Source organism: Poecilia formosa, unplaced genomic scaffold, assembly GCF_000485575.1.
Source record: "Poecilia formosa unplaced genomic scaffold, Poecilia_formosa-5.1.2 Scaffold4, whole genome shotgun sequence".
Taxonomy (NCBI): domain Eukaryota; kingdom Metazoa; phylum Chordata; class Actinopteri; order Cyprinodontiformes; family Poeciliidae; genus Poecilia; species Poecilia formosa.
This window is the reverse complement of record NW_006799943.1, coordinates 2,532,839-2,557,420: the sequence shown is the minus strand read 5'-3', so window position 1 is coordinate 2,557,420 and position 24,582 is coordinate 2,532,839. Positions and strand designations below refer to the sequence as shown.

The window sequence follows — 24,582 nt, the reverse complement described above, 5'->3', positions numbered from 1 at the left end:
TTCATGGAAAGCTACTTCTTTTTACTTTTACTTGAGTAAAAATATGTTGTAGAAGTGCTACTCGTACTTGAGTACAAAATGTGGCTTCTCTACCCACCTGTACACAGTTAAGGATTTCGCTTCATGAAGTCCACTACTACTAATTTGTAGTAATTGATTTTCTCCAGTAGGTGGCGGCACATTGAAAGCGCCAACTCATCATAACCACAAAAGAAGAGAAAAGACTTTACAATCGCGTGACGTCACACTCGACCCTCACATCTTTGTCAGTGAACAAAATGGCAACCTACTGTCTGACTGTGGCCCGGCTCCAGGTAAGAGTCTCAAAACTCAGCTTAAATCCCCTCAGCCGACAGCAGAGCGGGGTCAGCTGTTGTCTCCGAGCGGATAAACCTGGTAGGAGGCGTTAGTGAGCCCGCTGGAGGTCAGAGAAGTGTGGCTGGAAGCGAAGAAGCTGCTCAGGTCATCGTGTCCCGAGCCTCTCTGAACGTTATCTAGCTGACGACAGACAGCTGCTTCAAAATTAACCAACTCCGCAAATCACTGTTATTCACTGTTATTCACTGTTATTATGAGATGTTATCGTAGACACCCAAAGCCTTCAAACGGCTACGGTTGCTTTGGTTCTAACGCTCGGGTTTGGTCGCAACTAGCAAGGTTAACAGCAAGGTTAGACCTCTCAGTGGGTCCTTTAAACACAGAAGCTATGGTGTTCAAAAATCTCAAATCTCTTTGCTTTATTTGAAGTTAGCGGAATGTCTTCTGTTTATTTTGCCTTTAAAAGGTTCCAGATTTCTGTGCTGCAAGCAGTTGATTTTCTACTGAATATTATCCTTAGGTGACCAAAAAAAAAACCCCATAACAAAACAAAATAAACACCCATAAATCAAAAAACACAAGCAATCAGGTAATACCTCCCTAAATTTGACATACGAAAAACAAACAGTTGAATCTCAGCAAATGAGTACATTAATACGATCCCACTCAATGTTAAATGAAAACTCCAAAATACAATATAACTTATGACTAATACAAATATGTTATAAACATGTTATGGGCTACACAAACATTTGAAATATTGCTGACCTGGAACCTGTTCAGCAGACAGCTGGTAACATGAAAGGTCATTGCTGAAGAAGCTGGCTGAGTTCAAGCTTATTGATGACAAGGTGAGTGGAAGAAAAAAAAAAAATCATGCCGGTGAAAAAATCCAGGACATAGAGAACGACTGTCACATTTCTTGTGCTGAAGCCTCTCCTAACACAAGTAGGAAGAAAACTGGACTGTGAATTTTCACCAAAGTCCTGAAAGTCAGGCAGACGGCCTCCATGCCACGCCACACTGACGCAGTAATCATGCAAAAGGAGCCCAACCAAATACTGACTGCATATACTGGACATGCTTTTCAGTCAGCTGACATTTCTGGGTTGAAATCTTTTTATTATTGGTCTGGTGTCATATCAACTCCTTGGGTTTTTGTTACAGAAGCAGCGATATCTGCATCGGTCCCAACACTGAAAACAATTCTAAGGACAGATCTATTCAGTCCAACTTTATGCTTTGTGCACTGACTGATGTCGTGCTTTATTATTTCTTTTACATTATATTTAGCATTTATAATTGCACTTTCTGAACCATTTGAAAGAAGGTTCACGACAGTTTATTTTTTACATGTTTAACCAAAACCTATTGTTTTCGTCAGTTTCAGTTTCTTCTTTTTTTTTTCTTTTTTTCATTGGCTGTTAAGTCCTAGTAGCACTGACTAAACAAATAAAAGTTGTGCGGTTATTACATGTTTGACCAAGCTGTTGGTGTATTGAAGTGATCAAATAAATTTGTAATTAAGGAAATTTATTTCTATGTTTAAAAAATATATCTATATTTTTTAGTCAATTCTGCACTGTTTTTCTGTATTGGATCAGTAACAGCCAATACTTAGTATTAGTATTATCAGCTAAAGTTGAGAACTGTAATAAGAAATCGTTTGTTAGTGGTGACCTCAATAGATTTCCAGCTGTGTGTTTGGACTCATCTTTTGATGTTTGCGATGTGTGTGTGTGTGTGTGTGTCGCCAGCTGGTCCTGGGTCATGGTGCACGGCGCCTGCATGTATCAGCTGCCTACAGAGCCAAGGCCAAAGTGGCCATGAGCCGCTTTGAGCCCACTTCCTTCATCAACTATGACAAGCTCCATAGCAACGTCGAAATTGTCCGAAAAAGGTCAGTGCCTATTGCTCTGGGTTTCCTCCAGCTCTGCTTCATCTGTGTCGATGTATATTCTACCAGGATTTTCTCTCCTCAGTCCAGCAGGAATATCCTCAAAGTTTTCTCTGTCTGCAGGCTCAACCGTCCTCTCACTCTGTCAGAGAAGATCGTGTACGGCCACCTGGACGACCCCCACCACCAGGAGATCGACCGCGGCCGCACCTACCTGCGGCTGCGTCCCGACCGCGTGGCCATGCAGGACGCCACGGCCCAGATGGCCATGCTGCAATTCATCAGCAGCGGGCTGCCGAGGGTGGCCGTGCCCTCAACCATCCACTGCGATCACTTGATCGAGGCCCAGATCGGCGGAGTCAAGGATTTGGCCAGGGCAAAGGTGAGGAAGCATCTAGTGGAGGATGTGAAACCATGACGATCGAACCAGGAAGTTCTGCTTGTTCTACAGTGGATTATTTGTGTTAGTCTACCTCCGTAATATCTTTTGCAAGGCCTTATGAACTGGGCCAGAGTTTACAAAGGGTTTACAGAGGCAGTAGCCCAGGGTGAAAACATTTTTTTTTGGGTGGGGGATACCCACAAACTTTTATCTTTTAATTATGTATTTATTTATTGTAACAAATGCATGTTTTGCAAACATTTTAGTTTATATAAAAGTCATAGACCCATATCAGGTGAGATGTAATGATATTTTGGGATTTTTATTATTATAAACAGTGTTCATGCTAGGGATGGGCATTTATCGTATTGTTTTTACCAATTATTGTGATAAATTTCTTATTGTGATAAGAAGTTTCATTTATAGTTGTCACAAAAAAATTTCAGTTAATGATGTTTAAGGTGCCAAACTATCCGTATTGTTGGGATTATCAGTTAATTTGAAAATATGAATAAATGCAGTTACTACATGCAGTTTAGTGATGCAAATCATACTTCTTTGTGTGACTGGTGTCCTATAGAATAGCATTACAATGCATTTCAAGTGCAGTATTTGTGTTTGTGGTTTGTGATTGCTGTGCCATTAAGTGAGAGCCATAAAGTTACCTAAAAAAAGAAGTAGCAAATAATTCTTGTTTCTTATCACAATAGTTCCACAAAATATTGTGATAAAACTTTAAGTCCATATCCCCCGCCCGGGGGGAACAACATGTAGCTGCTGGCCAAGGGATTAAGCCTGCCATCATTAGTTCATACTGTGTTTATGTATAGGACTACATATTGTAATTTATGTTTGCCAAAGAACTTTTTAGTGAACGAGGCACCAAAATGGTTTCCATTCAAGGGGCCCACATCCTTTTAAATCCGGCCCTGCTTGTAGTTTGTAACCCTCAATTGAGCCACAGGTCTGTTTGTTCCCATAGGAAGTGAACCAGGAAGTCTACAACTTCCTGTCCAGCGCTGGAGCAAAATACGGAGTGGGCTTTTGGAAACCTGGCTCTGGAATCATCCATCAGGTACAGTGAAACAGGAACTTTGAGACCAATCTGATCTACTACAGATGTAGCTCTGTATTTCCATAGGGACTGAAACGATTAATCATGACAAATCGATTATTGAAATATTTGTCAATTAATTTAGTCATCAATTAATCATTAACTTGGCGATACAGACTCAAAAAAACCTTTACTGAAAAAACAACACAGTTCTTTACAATTTGTATTTAAGATGAAAAACCCTTTACTTGTAAATTTCTTGCATAGTTTTAGCTTGCAAATTTTAACCTGTAAAACTGACAGAATTTTACAGGTTAAAAAAAAAAAAAAAATTATAATTCACCACATCAGCCTCACACTGTTGATGTTGAGTCAGACATCCAGAGGTGAGTCTCTCACATGTTGATGTCAGAAGGATTGTTTTAGCTGCAGATTCATTCTTTGCTACAAATGATCCAGTGTTCACTTAAGGAATTTTAAGTTATTGCATTTCAGGCAATAGAAAACTAATTTACTTATTAACAAAAAGAAAAAAATCTGTTTATTTGCATTTTTCGATGCATTTCTAAATTTTTTCATCCAAGTAATTGATTAATTGTCAGAATAATTTATAGAATAATCGATTGCTAAAATAAGCATTAGTTGCAGTCCTGATTTCCCCCAACAAGATGATCTGCATCTCCACAGATCATCCTGGAGAACTACGCCTACCCAGGAGTGATGCTTATCGGCACAGATTCCCACACGCCAAACGGCGGCGGGCTTGGCGCCATCTGCATCGGAGTGGGCGGAGCCGACGCTGTAGACGTCATGGCTGGAATCCCCTGGGAGCTCAAATGTCCCAAGGTTGGGCCGATTCCTCCCTCCCTCTCTCTCTCTCTCTCTGTCTCTCTATCTCTCTCTCTCTTTCTCTCTCTCATTCTTTACAGGTAGCCTTGCAGCAAGAAGGTTCGATTCCCAACTCAGGATCTTTCTGCATGTTCTCCCTGTGCATGCTTGGGTTCTCTCTTGGTACTCCGGCTTCCTCCCACAGTCCAAAAACATGACTGTCAGGTTAATTGGTCTGTCTAAATTCTCCTTAGGTGTGAGTGTGTGTGCATGGTTGTTTGTCCTGTCTGTCTCTGTGTTTCCCTGCGATGGACTGGCGACCTGTCCAGGGTGACCCCGCCTCTCGCCCATTGACAGCTAGATATAGACACCAGCACCCCTTCTGACCCTTGGGGGATAAGGGTGTAAAGAAAATGGATGGATGGATTCCTTACAGGTAGTTGTAATTTCCACCTATTTTTATTTTAATGCATTCCCCTGTTTTCACGCTTCCAGGTGATCGGCGTGCGACTGACCGGCACACTGTCCGGCTGGACGTCTCCCAAAGACGTCATCCTGAAGGTGGCGGGCATCCTGACGGTGAAGGGAGGCACCGGAGCCATCGTGGAGTACCATGGACCAGGAGTCGACTCCATTTCCTGCACTGGTCAGCACAATGACGAAATCGTTTAAACCTATGAACATTATGACTCAGAAAGCACAACTGCAGAATCTTCTGCTGGTCTTGTTTAGGAATGGCCACCATCTGCAACATGGGAGCAGAAATTGGAGCCACAACCTCCGTGTTTCCATACAACCACCGCATGAGAACCTACCTGGAGAAAACCGGCCGAGGAGGTGGGTTTACAGTTTGTGTCTTTTTGATATATTTGTAATAAAAGAGAGAGAGCGTGATCCGTCACTGAACCTGCAGAGCGGTGATTAAATGTGTGTGTTTTCCCTCAGAGATCGCTGCTGTGGCTGATCAGTACAAGGACTTATTGGTACCAGATGAAGGCTGTGAGTACGACCAGATCATCGAACTCAATTTGGACGAGGTAGGTCTTAACTCCTTACTGTCTGAATTTATTTATTTACCATATATATGTAGAAAAAAATCAATAGTTTTTGCTGTCAACCTGATTCTTAAATTGAGCTGGGATTTATTAATTGAATTCTAATAAACATTTAACACTGGAACTGGAAGACATTTTAAGTATTCAAAATAAATAAACAAAAGAAACAACAAATAAATGAATTATAAAGTTTCTGTGAACAAAACTGTCCTTCAAGAAAAGGCTTTTATCATCCAGTTTTTGGTAGAAAGAGAGAAAGAAGAAAACATAAATCATGCAGATGGAAACTATTGAGTTCTGTTTAATTTTTTTTATCCAATTCATTTATTGCTTATTGCGACAGGCATACATCAGATATTTAGCTAAATAATGGCAGGAGAAGAAATCCATATTAAACGCAAACTTCTGGTTTTAAACTTCATCCATTTTCCACTTTGAAACAAACATTTCTGCTGCATAATGAAACTTAGTTACAGACTGAAGTGCCTGGCATCTCAAGTGTTCAGTTTAATAATAAAATGATGCTTTCTCGCCTGCAGTCCTTTCCTTTTCCTGTTATACCTGATGGAGTGTTCCAACAATTCATCACACATTAGATTTTTTTCTTCCTAACTTATGTGTTTTCTTGCTGTTTCTTTCCAGCTCAGGCCTCACATCAATGGGCCGTTCACCCCTGACCTGGCGCACCCCGTCTCCGAGGTCGGCGCCGTGGCCAAGAAGAATGGCTGGCCGCTGGAGGTCAAAGTCGGTGAGGACAGACGGAGATGTGCTGCTCTTCGTGTATCCAGGCTTGACTTTTGTTGAGAATTTCTTCCCTGCTTCACTTTGCAGGTCTGATCGGCAGCTGTACCAACTCCAGCTACGAGGACATGGGCCGAGCCGCCTCCCTGGCCAAACAGGCTCTGGACAAAGGCCTGAAGTGCAAAGCTCAGTTCACCGTCACCCCCGGCTCCGAGCAGATCCGTGCCACCATCGAAAGAGACGGATATGTAAATGCTGGCTCATTGCAAAAACAAATGGACTGCACATAACTTCTCGTTTTTAAGTGGTAAAATTAACCCTGTTCTGTTTTTATTTTTTTTTATTTTTATTTTTATTTTTTTAATCTTTTAGTCAAAGATCCTCAGCGATGTTGGAGGTGTGGTTCTTGCCAATGCATGTGGACCCTGCATTGGACAGTGGGACAGGTAATTATTTTTAAGCTGACATCAGGTGAACGCTTATGAAAAATAAAGATTTTTAACACTCAATATAAAAAACAACTGTCGGGTCTTTTAGACATGTACCTTCCAATTCTGTGCTACTTTGGGTTGGTTTATCACAGACACTCAGTGAGTCCTGTTGCTAAACAAATGCTGTTTAGCTGGACTGAAGGCAAACATGGCTCTTAAAATTGTTGAGGTTGCTGACCTCTGGTCTACTACATAAAATCTTAGTAAGGGTCTCGTTGTGTTGTCACTTCCTGTTGTAATAAATCAGGTTGACCAAAGGTTGTGTGTTGATATTCTGTATATTTGTTTATGTGCAGGCGGGATGTGAAGAAGGGAGAGAAGAACACCATCGTTACATCCTTCAACAGGAACTTCACCGCCAGGAACGACGCCAACCCTGCAACTCATGCGTTTGTCACCTCTCCTGAGGTAAACCCAAACCGGTCCACACCTTCCAGCACACACAGGTTCACATTCCGCACCTACCGTCCTCCCTCCTGCCTCCCTCCCTCAGATAGTCACTGCCCTCGCCATCGCTGGGACGCTAGACTTCAACCCAGAGACAGATTACCTCACAACCCCCACGGGAGAGAAGTTCAAGCTGGTGCCCCCCACCGGAGACGAATTACCAGCCAGGGACTTCGACCCAGGGCAGGACACCTACCAGCACCCTCCCAGCGATGGTGCCAGCCTCAAGGTGGACGTCAGTCCTCAGAGTAACCGGCTGCAGCTGCTGGAGCCTTTTGACAAGTGGAGCGGAAATGACCTGGAAAACATGGTGGTCCTCATCAAGGTGGGCGCACGCCAGGTTAGATGGGAACGCTCTCACGGCTGCTGGCGTCGGAGGATAACTCTCACCTGTCTCTCTGTAGGTGAAGGGGAAATGCACCACGGACCACATCAGCGCCGCAGGACCCTGGCTGAAGTTCCGCGGCCACCTGGATAACATCTCCAACAACATGCTGATCGGTGCTGTCAACAGCGAGAACGACGCCGTCAACAAGATCAAGAACCACCTGACGGGAGAGTACGGAGGAGTCCCTGATGTGGCACGACACTACAAGGTGAGAGTTCAAGATGTGACTGTTGTACCGATAATTACTTACATGTGAAACTGATCTTATCTCCCTCTGCAAAGGTCTGAAAAAAATCCACTGTCTCCTGTTACTTTGCCATAAGAAAGGGGAGACTGAGAAACCCCCACCAGTTTACAGCAAATTACCCGACTTTTTCCAACTTAAGGTTCTTGACACACAGGAGGCAATATCACTCCCTCACTATTCATATCGTATAGAACCTCATATGGCAAAATTTAAAGCCAGAACACGTAGGCGTACACAAGAAAAGTTGAAAAAAATTCAACTTTTGTTTCCGCTGCCATTGCTAACGCTGCTACTGCTATTGCTGTTATCACTATCGCGTCCCATGTGTTGGGTTCACCTTGAGTTGTTCATCACGCCACGTGTCAAGCCCATTAGCAAATTTCTAGCTACATTTAGCAACCTTTTAAACAAAAAAAAATATGGTTATGGCCAAAATGGGAATCAGCCGAAAATTGCAAAATGATTCACCCCTTTATGTAATAATCTTTAAAATTTTATTTTAAAAATTACAGTCCATTCCTAGAAAATTTCTATACTGGTTTCAAAAGCATTTGTCTTTGATAATAAGCTGTAAAATCTCGAATTGAAAGTCAGTGAAACTCTGTTTTTATTGCTTCTCCTCTGCAGGCCAACGGCGTGTCGTGGGTCGTGGTTGGAGATGATAACTACGGCGAGGGCTCCAGCAGAGAACATGCAGCTCTGGAGCCCAGGCATCTGGGTGGAAGAGCCATTATTGTCAAGAGCTTTGCCCGAATCCATGGTGAGCCACACAGTTCATGCTGCAAATAGCTTTATGAACATGAAGCCGGCTGGGTCAGGTTTATTTAAATAGCCCAATTTTTTAACAAGTGTCCTTTACAAGACAAAAGAGTTCAGTTTCCATAAAATATAGAAACCTACATAAAATATAATACATTACATATAATACAACACAAATACAGTTGGATGATGTATTTGCCAATTGGTAAAATGTTGCCTTTATAAACATCAGTCAACTCCATCAAGTCACAACAATCTGTTCTTGTTATCAAGCACGGAGCGAAGTTGAACGGAACCACTCCGTTTTAACAGGAAGACACCTTCAGAAGAACTGGCCTTAAAATGTCTTAATTTAATTATAAAAAGTAGGTTTGCCTTTAATATGTAACTCGCAGGTCTTAAATTTGATCTACTATTTATTCTTTTATATCCCATGTTTTTATTGGGGGGTGGAGGTTTTGCGGGACTTTTCCGTTATGCAAGTTTGAAGTCACACTCAGACATCTTCATTGTGTTCTGTGACTAGAGACTGTTAGGACTACCGTGAACTCACTGCTAACATACTCTTGCTAACTAGCTAGGTATAGCTAACGTTTTTGCGACTATCATGGCAGTTCAAATTTCTCCCCAGTTGGCTGGACAAAGTTCATACATTTCTGTGGAGATATAGGTCTTAAATTCATAGTGGTCTGAAATTTGAGTAGTAAAACCTGCAAAAAAAAAAAACGAAAAACGGTCCCCAAAAAAAAAACGAAACAAGGCCAACTTCCAAGGAAAAAGAAAAAAAAATAGGGGCAATATCTCTATCAATGATTCCTTCCAAGAAAGAGAGAGCCTAGCACAAAAGCAAATGGTGACTTTATGGAAAAAGAAGACAGGAAGTTGGTGGCAGCAGTAATTACAAATAACATAAATGGAGAATAGCAGAAGTGAATAAAGTAAAGAACATTAAAATTGCGTCATTTAGTTTTGTTGATTTTCATCTGAACTGAAAAGTTTGTCCTCCATGTCTCAGAAACGAACCTGAAGAAGCAGGGCCTGCTTCCCCTCACCTTTAGCAACCCATCCGACTACGACAAAATCCGCCCCGACGACAAGATCTCCATCAAGGGACTGAAATCCTTTGCACCAGGAAAGGTAAGATTTAACATCTGATATACTTTAGCTGTTGAGAAATACATCTTTAAAAACATCTCCTCTGAGGGTCTTTTCTCTCGTCTCATCATTCTCAGCCCCTGTCAGCGGTCGTGACGCACAGCGACGGCAGCCAGGAGACGCTGGAGCTCAACCACAGCTTCAACGAGACCCAGATCGAGTGGTTCCAGGCGGGCTCAGCCCTGAACAGGATGAAGCAGCTGCAGCACTGAGCCATGGAGGGAGGGAAACAGGGTGGTACAGCTTGGGAGGAAACAGAATGTCAAATAACTGTTTCATCACCAGGATTAGCTTGCAGCTTTCACTGAAGTACAATTACCGAACCAAGCAGGAATACTTTTAAATGTCAAGCTAATGATTTTGATGGAACAGTTGAACTTGGTCCTGTAATTTTTATTTTTTAATCCTCATTCATCAACATTAAGCATATTTTTGAAATGATGTGAGGCTGCTGTGTGTTCATCGAGCAGAGAGTACCGGTTATAGACCCACACACACTCTTGACACAATAAGCTGTGACCTGACCCAGGACATGGTAAACACTGACCCCTGGTCGCTATTGCAGTTGTGTAAACAAGTTAGCACAATGTTGAGCTCGGTCAGCTGAACAGTCACTCTGCTGCTTTTGGGCTCATCTTTACAATGGTTTCTTCTGTTTCTGGACCCTGTTGGCAAACCTATGGAACTGTAGCAGAACATTAAAGAAAAAAAAAATAAAATTCTCCTCCGCGACCAGATACTTTCTCGTGCGCAACAGATAGCATCTCCTGCGCTCAAGATATCTGGTGCGCTCGTGACGCTATCAAGTATTCACATTCCATCTCATGCGCACCAAATATTATCTGCTTCTCACGAGATAGTATGTGGTACAGCGACATGCTATCTCACCTGCCCCACATATTATCTGGCGATAATGAGACATTAAGTGGTGTGCATGAGATAGCATCCGGTGCGCTCGAGAAAGTTTAGTTTTTCTTTTGTCCTTCAATGTCCCGCTACGGGTTCGGTACAAACCAGACCTAAAATAAACTCACACTTAATGCTCGTTTTTCTCCCCTCCGGTGGCCCAAAGGCGGTACTGCAGAGCATCGAAGCTGCAGCAGGCAGACCTGTTGTATGTGAAAGGAACATAAGATGACTCGTGATTCGTACTGAACGTCAGATTGCTGTATATCTAACAAAGTTAGACCAGTAAGGGTCGTTTTTATATTTATGTCTTAGAGTAGGCTTTCAACACAGCACAGCAGCGCTTCATTTGCTTTAATACGCTGTGAAACTGTTGCAACTCTTCCCCGATGCGTCCACTGCTCTCATGATCACTTCTAATGAGGTCAAGCGCATGATGTTTTTTCCCCTGCTGTTATGTATTTATAATAATTTTTCTGCAGCAGCTCCAGGCCCTTGTCATTTCACTCACAGGGTAACCTTACATCTTGTATTTTTCAGTGGTCTTTTTATGTGCAGCTTTCTTTCTTTTTTATTTTTAGCCCCGCTGAAATAATTTAACAGATTTTTTTTGAGCAATGAGAATTTTAAGAAACTCATAAAACTGTTCTTGTTCTGAGCTTTTGATTATATATAAGGATAATTCCCAGCAAAACTTGTAACTTTGGGGAAAGTTGGGGGTCAGTCAGTCAAATCAGAAAAAAAAAATCTAATTTTTGGATTTATTCTGCCAATCAGATGAAGGCTCTTCCTTGTAACCACTCCATATAAAGTGTCTGACTCTGTGTGCAGTTCAGTGTTTGTTTTGCTCCCAGATGATCTTTTCTGTATTACAGAAATTTCAGCAGATTGTAAAATAAAAATTCACTGATATCATTTCTTCAGCTGGTATTGTGGCTGTTTGTTGAACAGTATTAAAAATCAATATAATCTGAAAAAATGTAAGAAGTTTTCTTTTCTCCAGCGAAGCAAAGTACAAAAAGTACATTGTTCCTGCTGACTTTTTTTTTTTCCTACACAGCAAATTCAAAAGTGTACACAGCATGTTGTTGCACAGTCTGAAGAACTTCTTGATATTGAAATTGTAGAAATGTATCAAGAGGAAGGAACCACTAAATTCAAATGATTCGCCATGATTATCTTGGTAATCTGGATTCAGGATCATAAATCAACATTTCCCAGCTTGCATGTATAATTTCTTTGAGCATTTTGGATAATTAAAATCAGAGGTCACATCAGTGTGAGATATTACTCAAGCTTAAGAAGTACTCATCGAATGCATCTGCAGCTGTTTAATATTATTTTTAACAGTTTATCTTATCAATAATCTTGCCACAACTGGCTCTTTGATGACATTTATGATCTTGATGGTCCTAGATGAAAATTAAATTGACACCCATGTAAGTAACGCCAAGGAAAGAAGTGATTCAAAAGCCGAACATTTTCGACTTTTCAAATTCAAAAAATGTCCAAATGTAGAAATTTTTTTTGACTTTTCATTTTCATTTATTTCAAACAGGTTATTAAAAACAAGAAAACAAGCAATGAGTAGGAAAAGAGAAAAACGTGCATATACATAAGCAATGCACGTTTGAAACCTTTTCTGTTTCCAACGAAAATTTCTGAGTCTAATCTCAAAATATCTGAATTCTTTGGCAGAAATGTACTACGTTTTTTCCTCTATCTAAGGTGGGCATAATACCTACGCCGTCGTACCAAACAACTGTGAATTTAAAAAAAAAAAGTAGTAAAATATTAAGACACATATGATCCCATGAAGCAGTCATGTTGTAAGCAGTGTTGTCCTTAAAGCTCAACTGACTGATAGATTAGTCGCTGTTTCCATCCATTCTGACAACAAAGAATTGACTGTGGTATAGTGAAGCCGGCTGTTGTTTGGAGCTCCCCCCTCCCCACGCCCCGTCTCTGCTGCCTCCTCTTTCATTCGCTGCCTTTCTCTCTCTCTCTGTGTGAGTGTGTGTGTGTGTGTGTGTGAGACGCATCCATACCAAAATCCCCTCACTCATTCAGCTCATGTTCCCGCACCTTTTCGCCGGATCTACTTACATAATTGCCTTATTTAAGAAGAAGAAACATTCTGACGTCCTCGCGACGTTTTTAACGGTGAGTAATCGTTCATCTGTCTTTTTTCCCCCTGTTTGTTTGTTCTTTATCCTTTCAACCGGTCACTTGTCTGAACATCATGGCACCTGCTTAAAATTCCGACATGACAATACAAATAGTGATATTTGTTTCTAGGCGGCACGTCAGAGTACGTCCTTTTACGGCAGAAATGAGGTTTTGTCCACAGGCATCCTCTTCCCTTCTTGTCCTCCGCTTCCACAGTGTGAGAATGTTCTGGAAACAGCCCGCCTGAAGGGCTTGTGTTGCCTATTAAATCATTTAGTCCCTGCTAATCTCAGCCTCCGTCAGATTAGACCACAAAACAGGCCACTTGTCCCTTAAAACGGCCAAATTAAAGTTTAAAGACAGTGTGTGTGTGTGTGTGTGTGTGTGTTTAGAGGAGTTGACGTGCCCCTCATGCTGATGCAGATGGCCACTGTGTCCTGGTTTCACTTGGGTGGTGCTTTTGGGCCCTTTATTCTCCCTTCAGTACTAAAATCTACAACTGAAACCCCTGACATGTTTTAGTAAATGGTGTAAAACATTCACTGCAGACTCGTTAAAGTCAAATTCCTGGCCTGCTGGCAGTCTTACAAGTGGGCTAACTCAGCCAGTCAAGTTTGAATTATTTATTGTCCGATTTCCTCCAGCAGTCCTCAGATCCGTCCTTTCCTCTGTGACTCCAAGCCGTGCTCTTAATCACTGCATCTGCACCACCTGCAAACGTCAGCCATCTGTAATTGACATGGACTGGAGCAGAAAACAAAACAAAACATAGAAATATTCTTTCCTGCCTCTCAGTGGGGAAAAGCCAGGTGCATCAGCAGCAAAGTGAAAGACAAATAGCAGCATAGAAATTCACACAAAGGTTAAGAATATATATTAAAAAAGAACAATAGGAACAAAAGTGAACGGTAAGGAGAAATTTAAAGCACAAGAAAATAACACCATGTTTCTGTTTCTGTAGAAAACAACTGGAGTTGCTGAGATTAACACTAAAATCATTTTTTTATTTCAAGTTAAAGCTCACAAAGCCATTACCTTACTGCAGCTAAAATGGTTTATAGATTTTTTTTTTTTATGGCTGTAGGATTGTTGATGACATTTATTTCTTGGCATTTTGATTCTAATGCACAGATGCACACATAAGAGGCGGAACATGGGAGCAAGAGGAGCAGAAAGAAATCTGATCCATCCCTACAGCCAACTTGACAAAGACTCTGTTAACTATTTTATAAAATAAATATGGAGAAAATTATTAAAGAATTTGGATGCCACCCACCAAGCTTGGCTGGCCGTTAGAGGTTGAGCGCCTAAAGTCTTTCCTCTGCCTACATCCCCCAGAATGCTGTGCAGTTCTGAATCAGAGGTCAGTGAAATTAATAAATATATCATTATTGATCACATGTCTATTGCTGTATATATTGTTATTGTCTTATTTGGAATAAATACTTTTTTCTCACTTTATTGACCAAACTTTTATGGCAACGAAAGAAGTCTGACTTTAGTTTCAAACACATTATAGATAATAAGCATAAATATCAAGTTTAGGGGAAACAAAATAAAGGAAGAAAAGCATGTTGTGGTAATGCAAATATGCTTAGTTAGTTTTATACTTCGGATGACTTTTTTTCCCCTTAACAATTATCACTTTAGAACAGTTTTTCTTCCTCTGATATATTAGGACCATTGCAGATAGAAGAAAGAAAAGGAAGAATAAATTTTTTAATTTTTAATTTTTCAATCTAAAAAGTTTACAATGTCAAAAATTTGCTTGAACAACTTAGGGAATTTTAGATAAACCTCAATATTTTTCTAGAAAAAAATACATTTCTGAGTTTCAAAAGTCCACTTTTTTTGTTTTACTTTTTCAAAATTTTCTAAGTTTCAAAAATTTTAAACATGTTGACTTTTGGAGCTCAGTAATAATTTCCAAGGTTTTTTTTCTTTCTAGAAAGTGTATGAGATTAATCTCAAAACTTAAGAGTTTTTACTCATACAGTGACCCTCCCAATAGCCATTATAGACACCGAATTGTGTTTGATGAGCCAAAATATTTAAATGTAAAAAGGGATAACAAGAATCTGCAAAACGCCTGCTCAAACACATATCTTTCATGAAAGACAACATCAGTTATTTTACTCAGTTATCTCATAATCTGCCCCAGATATGAAGCTGAAACACTTAATTACTAATCTAAGGAATAAAACGTGTGTGAGTAAGACTTCAGGTCTCCTGCCTGGACATTGTAGTCCACCTCAGTAATGGCCCCAATCCAACCACCCTGAACTATATATAGACTGATGGGAAGAGGCACAAAGTGTGCTGCTTGGAGCCTTCGGGAATCACTCTCTCACACACACACACACACACACACTTACCTCATCAGTCTTTCTCAGGCTTTCAGCTTGCCTGTATACGGCCGCTGATGAAGCTGGTGACTCTTCCACCCGCAGCTGTGTTTTCATTACAAACAAGGTTTCGGTGTGAGCGCTGAACCTTTGTTCGACGATGCCCTGCAGTTATCAGTGTGTCCACAGACTGTCATAATAATGAGCCGACTAATGATACAGATCAATTCACCGGATAATTTGGTTTGTGTCAAGTAGGTGACTGAGCTCATTTGTGCTCAGGAATGGCTGTTATGAAACGATCCAACGAGCAGCTCATCTTTGAATAAACCGTAATTAATGTTAGTGTTGTGGAAGTAATACTTTTTATCTAATAATGTCTGATCAGAGGATCCTGAAGGGAATTGTTTTCATATTATATTTCATATTGGGAGTTTTTTTAGCTGCCACAAGCTGTGACAGACTTGGCTTTATTTCCACAAACCAAGTAGAGGCATCAATCCAAATGATCAATAATATTGATACCAAGTCGGTATCGGATTGATGATAGCATGGTAAGATCAATACTTTTTGTTTCTCTCAACTCTACATCAAGGATGACTTTGGTTTGATTTGCTCTCAAATGTATTTTTTGCACTTTATTTAGAAAAAAATGCACACAAACCTTTTTCTATTGTTTCTCATGTTAATGTGGCACTACGTAATTGAAAGGAAAAACTACAAAAACACCTCTAGGTCAGAAGTTTGATGATATGTCAAACTTTGACTACAAAAAAGTATCGGTATTAGTATTGGCCCTGTATTTACTTGTTATTGGATCGATGCCAAAATGTGCAGTCACACCTCTACTGGAAGCACAACTTTAAAACCCTTTAGTGGTGGTTTGGGGGGAAACTTTATGATGACAGATTAGGGAAAATAAAAACTAAAAAAGACGGGGGAAAAAATGTTAAGTTCTAACAGGATGTCCTTTTTTGAATTTCTTTTTGCTGGAAGTTGTACTACTTTTACTTGATTTGTGATGGTCCCAAGTGATAAAGCCTTTTCATGTGCTGTTATCCACATGTCTGATTCATGCCAAACGATGATGAATCATTTCATAACAGCAGCAGTGTGTCTTTTCTGGTCTCAAACTGTGGGCTGAGAACTTCGGACATGATACTAGTGTGTTTAAAAGAATGAGGAAAGCTCAAAGTCCTCATAACTGATTTTATTTCCCCGAGTTACCAATCCAATGTGGATTGATAACTCAGAGCTAAGTCAGAATATGAAGCAAAAAAAAAAATCTTATTTCATTCCTTCCTTCCTGTCCAGGTACTAATTGATCAAAAATTCATTGTACATGCCTTGTTCTATGCTTTGCTTCATTCAGAGTGTCTGGACCCTCGGCTATTGAGAAATGATTGCTTCCTGTAGGCTTCCTTGAGGTTCTAAATGTTACCCAATTGCTAACGTTTGTATGTACTGTATGTATGTACTGTTCCAATTGAACACTTTGAAGCTTATTGGAAATTACCTGCGCTGTAAACAACCATCCTCCACCGTAAAGGGAGACGAACCGATCGAAACAAGATGGCTCTGTTCAATATTTGTCCAACACGGACAGAACACCTTCATTCATTTCTTTCGGTGCCATTTATAAAACTACAGGCAACGTCAACATCATCCTTCAAAACCCTTTAGGTCCTAGAGACAGAACAAATGTACATGAAGGGCCGCAACATGATTTCTTGTTAATATTGGTTTGTGATGTCACTGGTTTTGTCGTTGCCAAACCTTCGGTGGAGGCAGCATGATGTTGTGGGGTGGCATCTCAATGTAAAGTGACCGAACTCTCTGTTCCATAGAGCAGTGTTTGTCAGACTACCTCCAGAATTTGGAGCAGAGAGGAAGGAATGCCCTGCATTCCTGACCTCGGTCTCATTGAACCCTTTAGCATGCAGTCACACTGCCTGACTCTTCAACAAATGTTCCACCCTTTATTTTTGCCTTCTCCGCTTCAGGGTGTCATAGCTTCATCCATCCACCTTGAAGAGTTCCTCTCTGGGCTTCCTCTCCCCGTCAGAAACCCTTGTGCCATGCAGGAGGTGTAACCCTCCATCCTTTTCTTCTTTGTGTGCCACGGAAACCCTAAGCCAAGCCAAGATGTCAGGCACCGACCCATCATTGCCGACAGACCCCCAGCTGCCTTTGACGTCCCCCCGCACTCCCCTGCAGCTTTCTTTTCCTTTCCTGAGGGAAGGCAGCCGTGTTTGGGAGAGGGAGAGGAAACCACCTCAGCCTGGAGAGCTACCCAGCCCACTGCCAACAAAACGCACACGCACATACTCGGCGTGAGTAAAAACACAATACAAGAGTTTGCCTTTCGTGTTTTTTTTTTTGGATTCTTTTAAGAAAGAGCTTCAAACTGCAATTGTATTAAATCAGCCTGTCCATGTCTACGTCTTTCTCTCTCTGTAGGACGGTACGAGCCAGATCAGGTCCTGTATTTAAGGGTGTGTGTAAAAACTTTTCCAGATCTCAGGGTCATGGATTCATCCGTCCTTCTCATGGAGGAGAGGACATCTTCGTTCACATTTCTGAGTGAGTCTTCCTCACCAAGCACACCATCCTTCATTTTATGCAATCACTGCTGACTCTTCCAGAGCTGGTGGCCGTTGTTTTGGGGGGCAAACTGTCGTGTCCTCGTTTCTCAACGCTGGTTGCCATTTTCCTTGAGGTAACATTCCAGTTGCTTCACAATCCTGGAACAAGAGAGTTTAAAATTCAGAGATTGAAATCTATCTTTGTCACCTATTTACTTTCATGGATTTCAATGGATTTTGGGGAAAGATAGTGCTCTGTCCTTTTCTGCATTAACATTGTGCTCAAAACTTTTTCGTTATTCAGCTATTGTTGAAAAAACAAAATTTTACAGTTGTGGTGTTTCCATTAATCACGTCAATAAGTTTGTTCACGCAATGAGTCATTAAACATGCCACACCATCATCCTCCAACTACTTCCTCTCGTCGTCTTCTTCATGGTTTGCGCCAGTGGCAACATCCGGTTGGTGATCACATGACTCATGTGATGTTAAAAAAAAAGTGTTTCCACTGCAGTTTTGTGAAAAAAAACAACAACAAAAAAAAAAAAACAATTTCAAAAACCACCTCATCCTGGCAGCAAAACCATTTTTTTTTTTTAAATTGCAGTGTTTGCTTAAATTTGCGAGAATGTACTCTGATTTGTAATAACACAGCTTCGGATCCTTCCTGAGGTTAAAAGGTCTATTCAAGCTGAGCCTTTGACTTTCATGCGGTTCTTATTTTATCGTAATTTCTCCTCTCTGGACAGCATTGACGGGGAGTACGTGCCTATGGAAGGAGACGAGGTCACATACAAGGTGTGTCCGATCCCCCCCAAGAACCAGAAAGTCCAGGCTGTGGAAGTGGTCATCACCCACCTGAACCCAGGCACCAAGCACGAGACCTGGTCGGGTCAGATCATCAGCTCCTAGACGAGCGCGTCGGGCATCACGGCGAGAACGTAACCGAGGATTTTAGGGTTTTTTTAATTTTAGGTTTTATGTTTTTGTGGTGTGGCAGATAGGATCAGGCACGGGTTAGGGTTAGGCCAAAATGAGCTTAGATCAAACAGGAAACGGTTTTGGCTCATTTACTGCCAGAGGGAACCATGTGACTTACAAATTCAAGGGACCAGCTTGCTAGAGCTATTTTCTTTACTTTCATGCTGGAAACTGGCGCACATTGTGCTGCCAAATCTAAAAAAATTAAATTAAATTAAACACACACAGTATATTTACCCTTCTGTTTTTTTCTGTTTAGACTCCATGTTTTAGGGAGAAAAAACTAGTTGTTTTCACAGATGCTTTTTTTTCTTCTTCTAACATTACAAGAACATATCCATAAATCAAAACCTTATTAAGGTTGTTCTTTATACCGGTAAACCACCAAGTGAGTGTACTCACACAAGCAGTTTGGTTTCACAGACATCCTGTTTGTTCTAAAGATGTTTTGGCCTCAGCAGCTGTGTTGAGCCTGACAATTTAGGAATATTTTTTTCCAGTATCGTAGCACTTTCTGCAGATAAGGGTGGAAGTCCAGTTTTGGTGTAGCCAGCTCCTATGACGGTCATACGTTTTCTGTGGGAGAGACAGTATAATGTTATTAGCCGGCAGCTGGAAAACAAGGCCAGAGGGAGGAACATGGCGACAGTAACAGGTCCTGAGTAAGGGTAGGAGATGAAGTGAAGGAATGAGCAGTGATGCAGCTATTTAGGGAATGTAAGGAAGGGATATAAAGATTCAAGTCAGCACATTGTAAACCATTGTTCACAACCTGAAAGTGAACTCAAAAGAAATAGTTTGAGATTTTGAAGAAACACACTGTTTTGCTAGAGGAAATTATCTTAGTTGCTACGTGGCTTACTAGCAGCTATCGTTAGCTTAAACTAAGCTGCTGGTTTAAGCTAACTATATCTAGTTTAAGCTGCCCATGGCTAGTTAGCTTAGTTTAACATAGCATTTAAAACTCTAAAAATATTATTTTGAATTAATAATACAAGAAACTTAGCTTAATGTCTCATCTTTAATCAATAAAATAAGATATTAAGCTAAGCTAGCTAGCAGGAAATAAAATTCAATAGAAAGTTCAAATGGAAAATATTTGCCATTTCTGGACATTAGGCACATTCAATAAAAACAAACAAAATGTCATCACAAAAGAAGAAAAAGATCCTATTGTAATTTTTTTTTTTTACTTGATAAAAGGAAACAGCTAAGCTAAGCTTAGCAGCTGAAGTCAGAGTATTTTACCCACAACAGCAAAATGTTGCCTATTCTGAACATCAGACACATTAACACATAGAACTCTGTCAGTATCATTTTGAACCAGAAACTCACCATAGCATTGAATAATTTGTCAGAAGATAATGCTAAGCTAAACTAACTACAGCCAGCGATTTACACATGTTCTACAGCAAATCGGAAAAAAAAGCCTTTTTTGATCATCTACCACATATAAATGTATTTTTAGATATCATTTGGAATCTCAAACTAAGCATAGTGTTTGATATTTAATTGACAAAGCAAACAGCATACTGTTGCTAAGCTAATTAGCCGCCTTATGTAGCGTATGTTAAACGTAAAAGCACCTATTTTTGTTTAGTTCTTGCCAACTCAGCAAATAAGCATATTTAATTACTGAACTAGTTCTGACACATTGTTGCTGAAAGAAAACAGCTGTTCTGGTTTTAATAAAAAAAATCTTGATTTCCTGACATTGTTACAGCATTATGTACATCTTATGTACAATCTAATTGTTACAATAAAAAATAAACACATTTTTAATTTTTACCTTAAAATAATAAACACCAGATTTTTTTCTTGTTTGTTTTTTTGGAAGTTTCTGATGTCACATAAAGGCTGTGAAACAGACAATAAAAACACAGGTAAAGCTTCCAGATGTAAGAAAAAAAAAATCTATGTACTTATTTATTTTCATTTGTAACTATGAAAAAATAGGTTTAGCAATTAAACACTGTATTTCTATGTATTTGTGTAATTTTAAGCTGTTTAAACACTGCACATCTCACTCTGATGATCCTTCCCTGCTAAAATCTCCTTCCTACTATCATGTTATCTTAAAAAAAAGAGAATAAACCTCAACACAAGTTTCGAATTTATACTTTCTCTTTGTCTAACTTTTAATAACTAAATGATGTCCAAGATACCATGCAGACTTTCGCCAAGTTCTTTACGAGTTGTATGTTTAGTTGAGAATGTGCTAATTCAGTTTCATCATGCAGTAACCCAGGCGAAGCCTTTAGAGGGAGCTGTTGTCTCATCTCTCATCCTTCCTGGATTTTTCACTTTTAGAGTGAGCTAATATCACAGTAGTACTCTGTTGGATGTCTGTACTGTGGAGAGAAAAAAGTTTGATTGTGTTTTTGGAGCACTTTTACTTTTTAATTTTTTTGTCAGATCACTGTGATACTTGTCGTTTCTTGTTTAAACATTAAATAAAGCTTACAGCTGCATACACAGAAGCGTTTGGAAGTGTGTTTGAACAATATTTCCAGGGACTCTGTCAGCGTCAAGACACTCAAGCAAATATTCTGTAGTTTTATCTTAATAAGTGTCTCTTCTCTTCACAACAAACATGATCTCAAGGTACCTTACAGGGCAAACAGGTCTGTTTCATACCGAGTTGTCCATCCTGTTCCTTTACTGTCCACTAGAGGACCTTGTTGCACAAATAATTTTGAAGGGCCACTATTATCCAAAATTCACATTTTGTATGTTTCTGTACGACCATATGGCTATCTCCTACTTCTAGAGACAGTCCAAGAGTAAAAAAATCCCCAAAACAAAACAAAAAACTGGTGTTTTTTCGGAATAAATAGATGTTCTGCTGGTGTCTGCAGAAGGACCCGTTTCAAAAACCTCTAAATTGTTGCGTCACAATTTTGTTACCTACCCACCCCAGGCGTGCCCACGCCCTCGCCTGGCAACCCAAGTGAAGTGAATTACAGAAATACTAAAATTATATATTGTGACAATTAAGTATAAGTAGTAATATAAATAATTATAGAGGTATCAATAAATTGAATTAAAAATCATTTTTATATATTTTCCAACTCCATTGAAATTTGTCCCTAGTTTTTGTCAACACCGTCAGAAATGAAAAGAACGTAAAAAAATCAGGCATTATTGGGGGGCACCAGAACTTCTGAGGACCCCATGACGTCGTCTTTTCTCTTCCTTTGCTAAGAGGGCTACTTAGCTCTGGTTAGCTTAAGTTATTCTTTAGTTTTTTCTTCGGTTTTATTCCTAAGTTGCTTGTCAACACCATAACTGACAATTTACCAAACTTTGATGAAATTTTGTGAAGTAAAAGCTTAATTTTGGTATAATGTAAAGATTTCATGGATCTGATGAGCTACAATATGGCCTCCTGCAGAATAACATATAAATTGAGGTAGTTTGGCTTTTTGTCAACTCCGTCAGATGTCAACTCTATCAGAGTTTTTCTGACTCTTTCGGTGAAATTGTTGTCAAATCTCACTTAAATGTGCAATTAATTCATTTTAATGTATTTTACATGAATTGCATCACTTCACATGTACCAAGTTTTTCATTTTATTCACTAGTTTGTGACCACCTTCAGTTCTGTGTCAACTCCGTCATGCACTGTCAACTCCGTCAGATGGCCTTTTTTGTTGTTTTTGGTTTTAAATAATATTTCTTTTGTTTCTTGAGAAGCATTTGTCTGTAAAATGAGTAAAAATATCACTAATAAGGTCATTAAGAATGATTTTTTATTTATTTTTTGTCAGATGGTGATGACAACGTTCTAGGTCAGGTCGATTAAAAATTTAATTTCTTAAAAACATGTTGCAACTGGGAGCTCCTAAACATTATTTTTCATATTTGCATACATAAGGTTGAGAAATAACAAAAAAAATTATGGGAAAATTAAAACCCATTTTGTCCCTATTCTCAAGAATCACTGATCTACATCATATATCTATATCACGTCATGTGACTATTGTGTCACATGNAGATGTTCTGCTGGTGTCTGCAGAAGGACCCGTTTCAAAAACCTCTAAATTGTTGCGTCACAATTTTGTTACCTACCCACCCCAGGCGTGCCCACCCCCTCACCTGGCAACCCAAGTGAAGCTCCACCCACTTCCCACTGCACAATGGTTCCTGGGATATGAAAATAATTTGCTATGTGCTGCAGTACAGAGCATGTGTTCATGGATTTCCTCCCAGTCACTGGCAACAGAGATGCGTGGCTTCATTTTATTTTTGATGGCAATGTCTCTGCAATGTTGTCAAAGAAAGTTTTTGTTTGCGCAAATCAGGAAGGTCAGGTGTCCTCTGACATCAACCAGAAGAACACGCAGGAATACCAAAAGACTTGGACTGTTCTACATAAATCTGCAGATGATGAGATGTAAGTACATAGAGACGTCTTGTTTTGTATTGTTGTTCAGCAGGAACATGATTTGTCATTTAGCATAAGCTAACGCTGAGCTGAAAGACGCCTCTGCTAGTTCAGTGTCTCATGTCACATTACCCACAATATCTGCACATTTACTGGGAATTGTAGTAAACTTAGCGTGATAGTCTAGATGCAGTGTTTGTGAAAATATTGGGTGAGATTTTTTTATTTACCATATTGAGAGAGGTGCTACTCGACTAACCTAGGAAACATATTGACATCAATCTGTGACCTGTGATTCGGGCTTTGACTTTGCCACGCGAGGATCACGTGATCAGCTGAGCCAATCAGGTGCAGGCGATCTCACAGTCCTATTTACATAGAGTCTTTAATTGAAGGCCTGTCACTAAGTTTTGTGTTTTTTTTATGTAAGATATACAATCAACCTCAAAAGGATACCATAATGTATACATTATGTATTTACAACATCCACATAAAATGAACAGAACTAAACAAAAAAATCCCTCAACACAAACAATACTGTGATGTAGTTTTAAATATCTATTTATAAGTATCTCAGTGATTATTGAGAATAGGGACAAAACAGGTCTTATGGATAAAGCACAAAATTTGAATAAAATATACACAAAATATATTTTTTTCAAATATCTGACTCAACTAACCTGGGTCATGTGAGCACAACAATGTATATTTTCCTGGTATTTGCTGAATATTTTTTTATTTTAAGCATTGTAGTCGGTGGATGATGCCTGTAAAAGCCCTTGTCCAGGAGCAGAACTCAATACATTATAATAGTTTAAAATAATTACAGAAATATTAAAATGATATATTATGACAATTAAGTATAAGTAGTCATATAGATAATTATAGAGGTATCAATAAATTGAATTAAAAATCATTTTTATATATTTTCCAACTCCTTTGAAGTTTGTCCCTAGTTTTTGTCAACGCCGTCAGAAATTAAAAGAATGTAAAAAAATCAGGCATTATTGGGGGGCACCAGAACTTCTGAGGACCCCATGACGTTGTCTTTTCTCTTCCTTTGCTAAGAGGGCTAGTTAGCTCTGGTTAGCTTAAGTTATTCTTTAGTTTTTTCTTCGGTTTTATTCCTAAGTTGCTTGTCATAACCATGATGTGTCAACACCATAACTGACAATTTTCCAAACTTTGATGAAATTTTGTGAAATAAAAGCTTAATTTTGGTATAATGTAAAGATTTCATGGATCTGATGAGCTACAATATGGCCTCCTTCAGAATAACATCATATAAATTGAGGTAGTTTGGCTTTTTGTCAAACTACCTCAGTCAGAGTTTTTCTGACTCTTTCGGTGAAATTGTTGTCAAATCTCACTTAAATGTGCAATTAATTCATTTTATTGTATTTTACATGAATAGCATTACTTCACATGTACCAAGTTTTTCATTTTA

The 24,582-nt window shown here is 39.6% G+C and overlaps 2 protein-coding genes across 5 annotated transcripts; both read left to right on the top strand.

Moving 5' to 3' along the window:
• The first annotated feature begins 206 nt into the window (after window positions 1-206).
• aco2 (aconitase 2, mitochondrial) lies at window positions 207-11,588 on the top strand. Its single transcript, XM_007559767.2, has 17 exons — window positions 207-314; window positions 2,076-2,218; window positions 2,339-2,597; window positions 3,580-3,672; window positions 4,339-4,497; window positions 4,975-5,125; window positions 5,212-5,316; window positions 5,425-5,516; window positions 6,177-6,282; window positions 6,366-6,523; window positions 6,648-6,721; window positions 7,063-7,174; window positions 7,260-7,538; window positions 7,618-7,809; window positions 8,476-8,608; window positions 9,623-9,744; window positions 9,840-11,588. Exons 1-17 carry the CDS (start codon window positions 279-281, stop codon window positions 9,972-9,974), a joined length of 2,349 nt encoding a protein of 782 aa, XP_007559829.1. The 5' UTR covers window positions 207-278; the 3' UTR covers window positions 9,975-11,588.
• A 1,038-nt stretch (window positions 11,589-12,626) lies between these two features.
• On the top strand, window positions 12,627-21,226 carry csdc2a (cold shock domain containing C2, RNA binding a). Of its 4 annotated transcripts, XM_016675294.1 has the most exons (5): window positions 12,627-12,831; window positions 13,969-14,200; window positions 17,318-17,515; window positions 17,643-17,765; window positions 18,517-21,226. In XM_016675294.1, exons 2-5 carry the CDS (start codon window positions 14,103-14,105, stop codon window positions 18,677-18,679), a joined length of 582 nt encoding a protein of 193 aa, XP_016530780.1. In that variant the 5' UTR covers window positions 12,627-12,831; window positions 13,969-14,102; the 3' UTR covers window positions 18,680-21,226. The 4 variants fall into 4 exon arrangements, with proteins under 4 accessions (XP_016530780.1, XP_016530798.1, XP_007559817.1 ...); XM_016675312.1 differs by lacking the exon at window positions 13,969-14,200 and having other exon boundaries at window positions 12,635-12,831; XM_007559755.2 differs by lacking the exon at window positions 13,969-14,200 and having other exon boundaries at window positions 12,638-12,831; window positions 17,186-17,515.
• The last annotated feature ends 3,356 nt before the right edge of the window (window positions 21,227-24,582 follow it).

Excerpts from the sequence above, each read along its gene's own strand:
- aco2 (XM_007559767.2), top strand. The coding sequence starts at position 279 with ATGGCAACCTACTGTCTGACTGTGGCCCGGCTCCAG. Across the intron at positions 3,673-4,338 it reads GCTCTGGAATCATCCATCAG|ATCATCCTGGAGAACTACGC; the intron begins GTACAGTGAAAC and ends GCATCTCCACAG. Across the intron at positions 7,175-7,259 it reads CGTTTGTCACCTCTCCTGAG|ATAGTCACTGCCCTCGCCAT; the intron begins GTAAACCCAAAC and ends TCCCTCCCTCAG.
- csdc2a (XM_016675294.1), top strand. The coding sequence starts at position 14,103 with ATGCCACCCACCAAGCTTGGCTGGCCGTTAGAGGTTGAGCGCCTAAAG. Across the intron at positions 17,516-17,642 it reads CGCACACGCACATACTCGGC|GACGGTACGAGCCAGATCAG; the intron begins GTGAGTAAAAAC and ends CTCTCTCTGTAG. Across the intron at positions 17,766-18,516 it reads ATCTTCGTTCACATTTCTGA|CATTGACGGGGAGTACGTGC; the intron begins GTGAGTCTTCCT and ends CTCTCTGGACAG.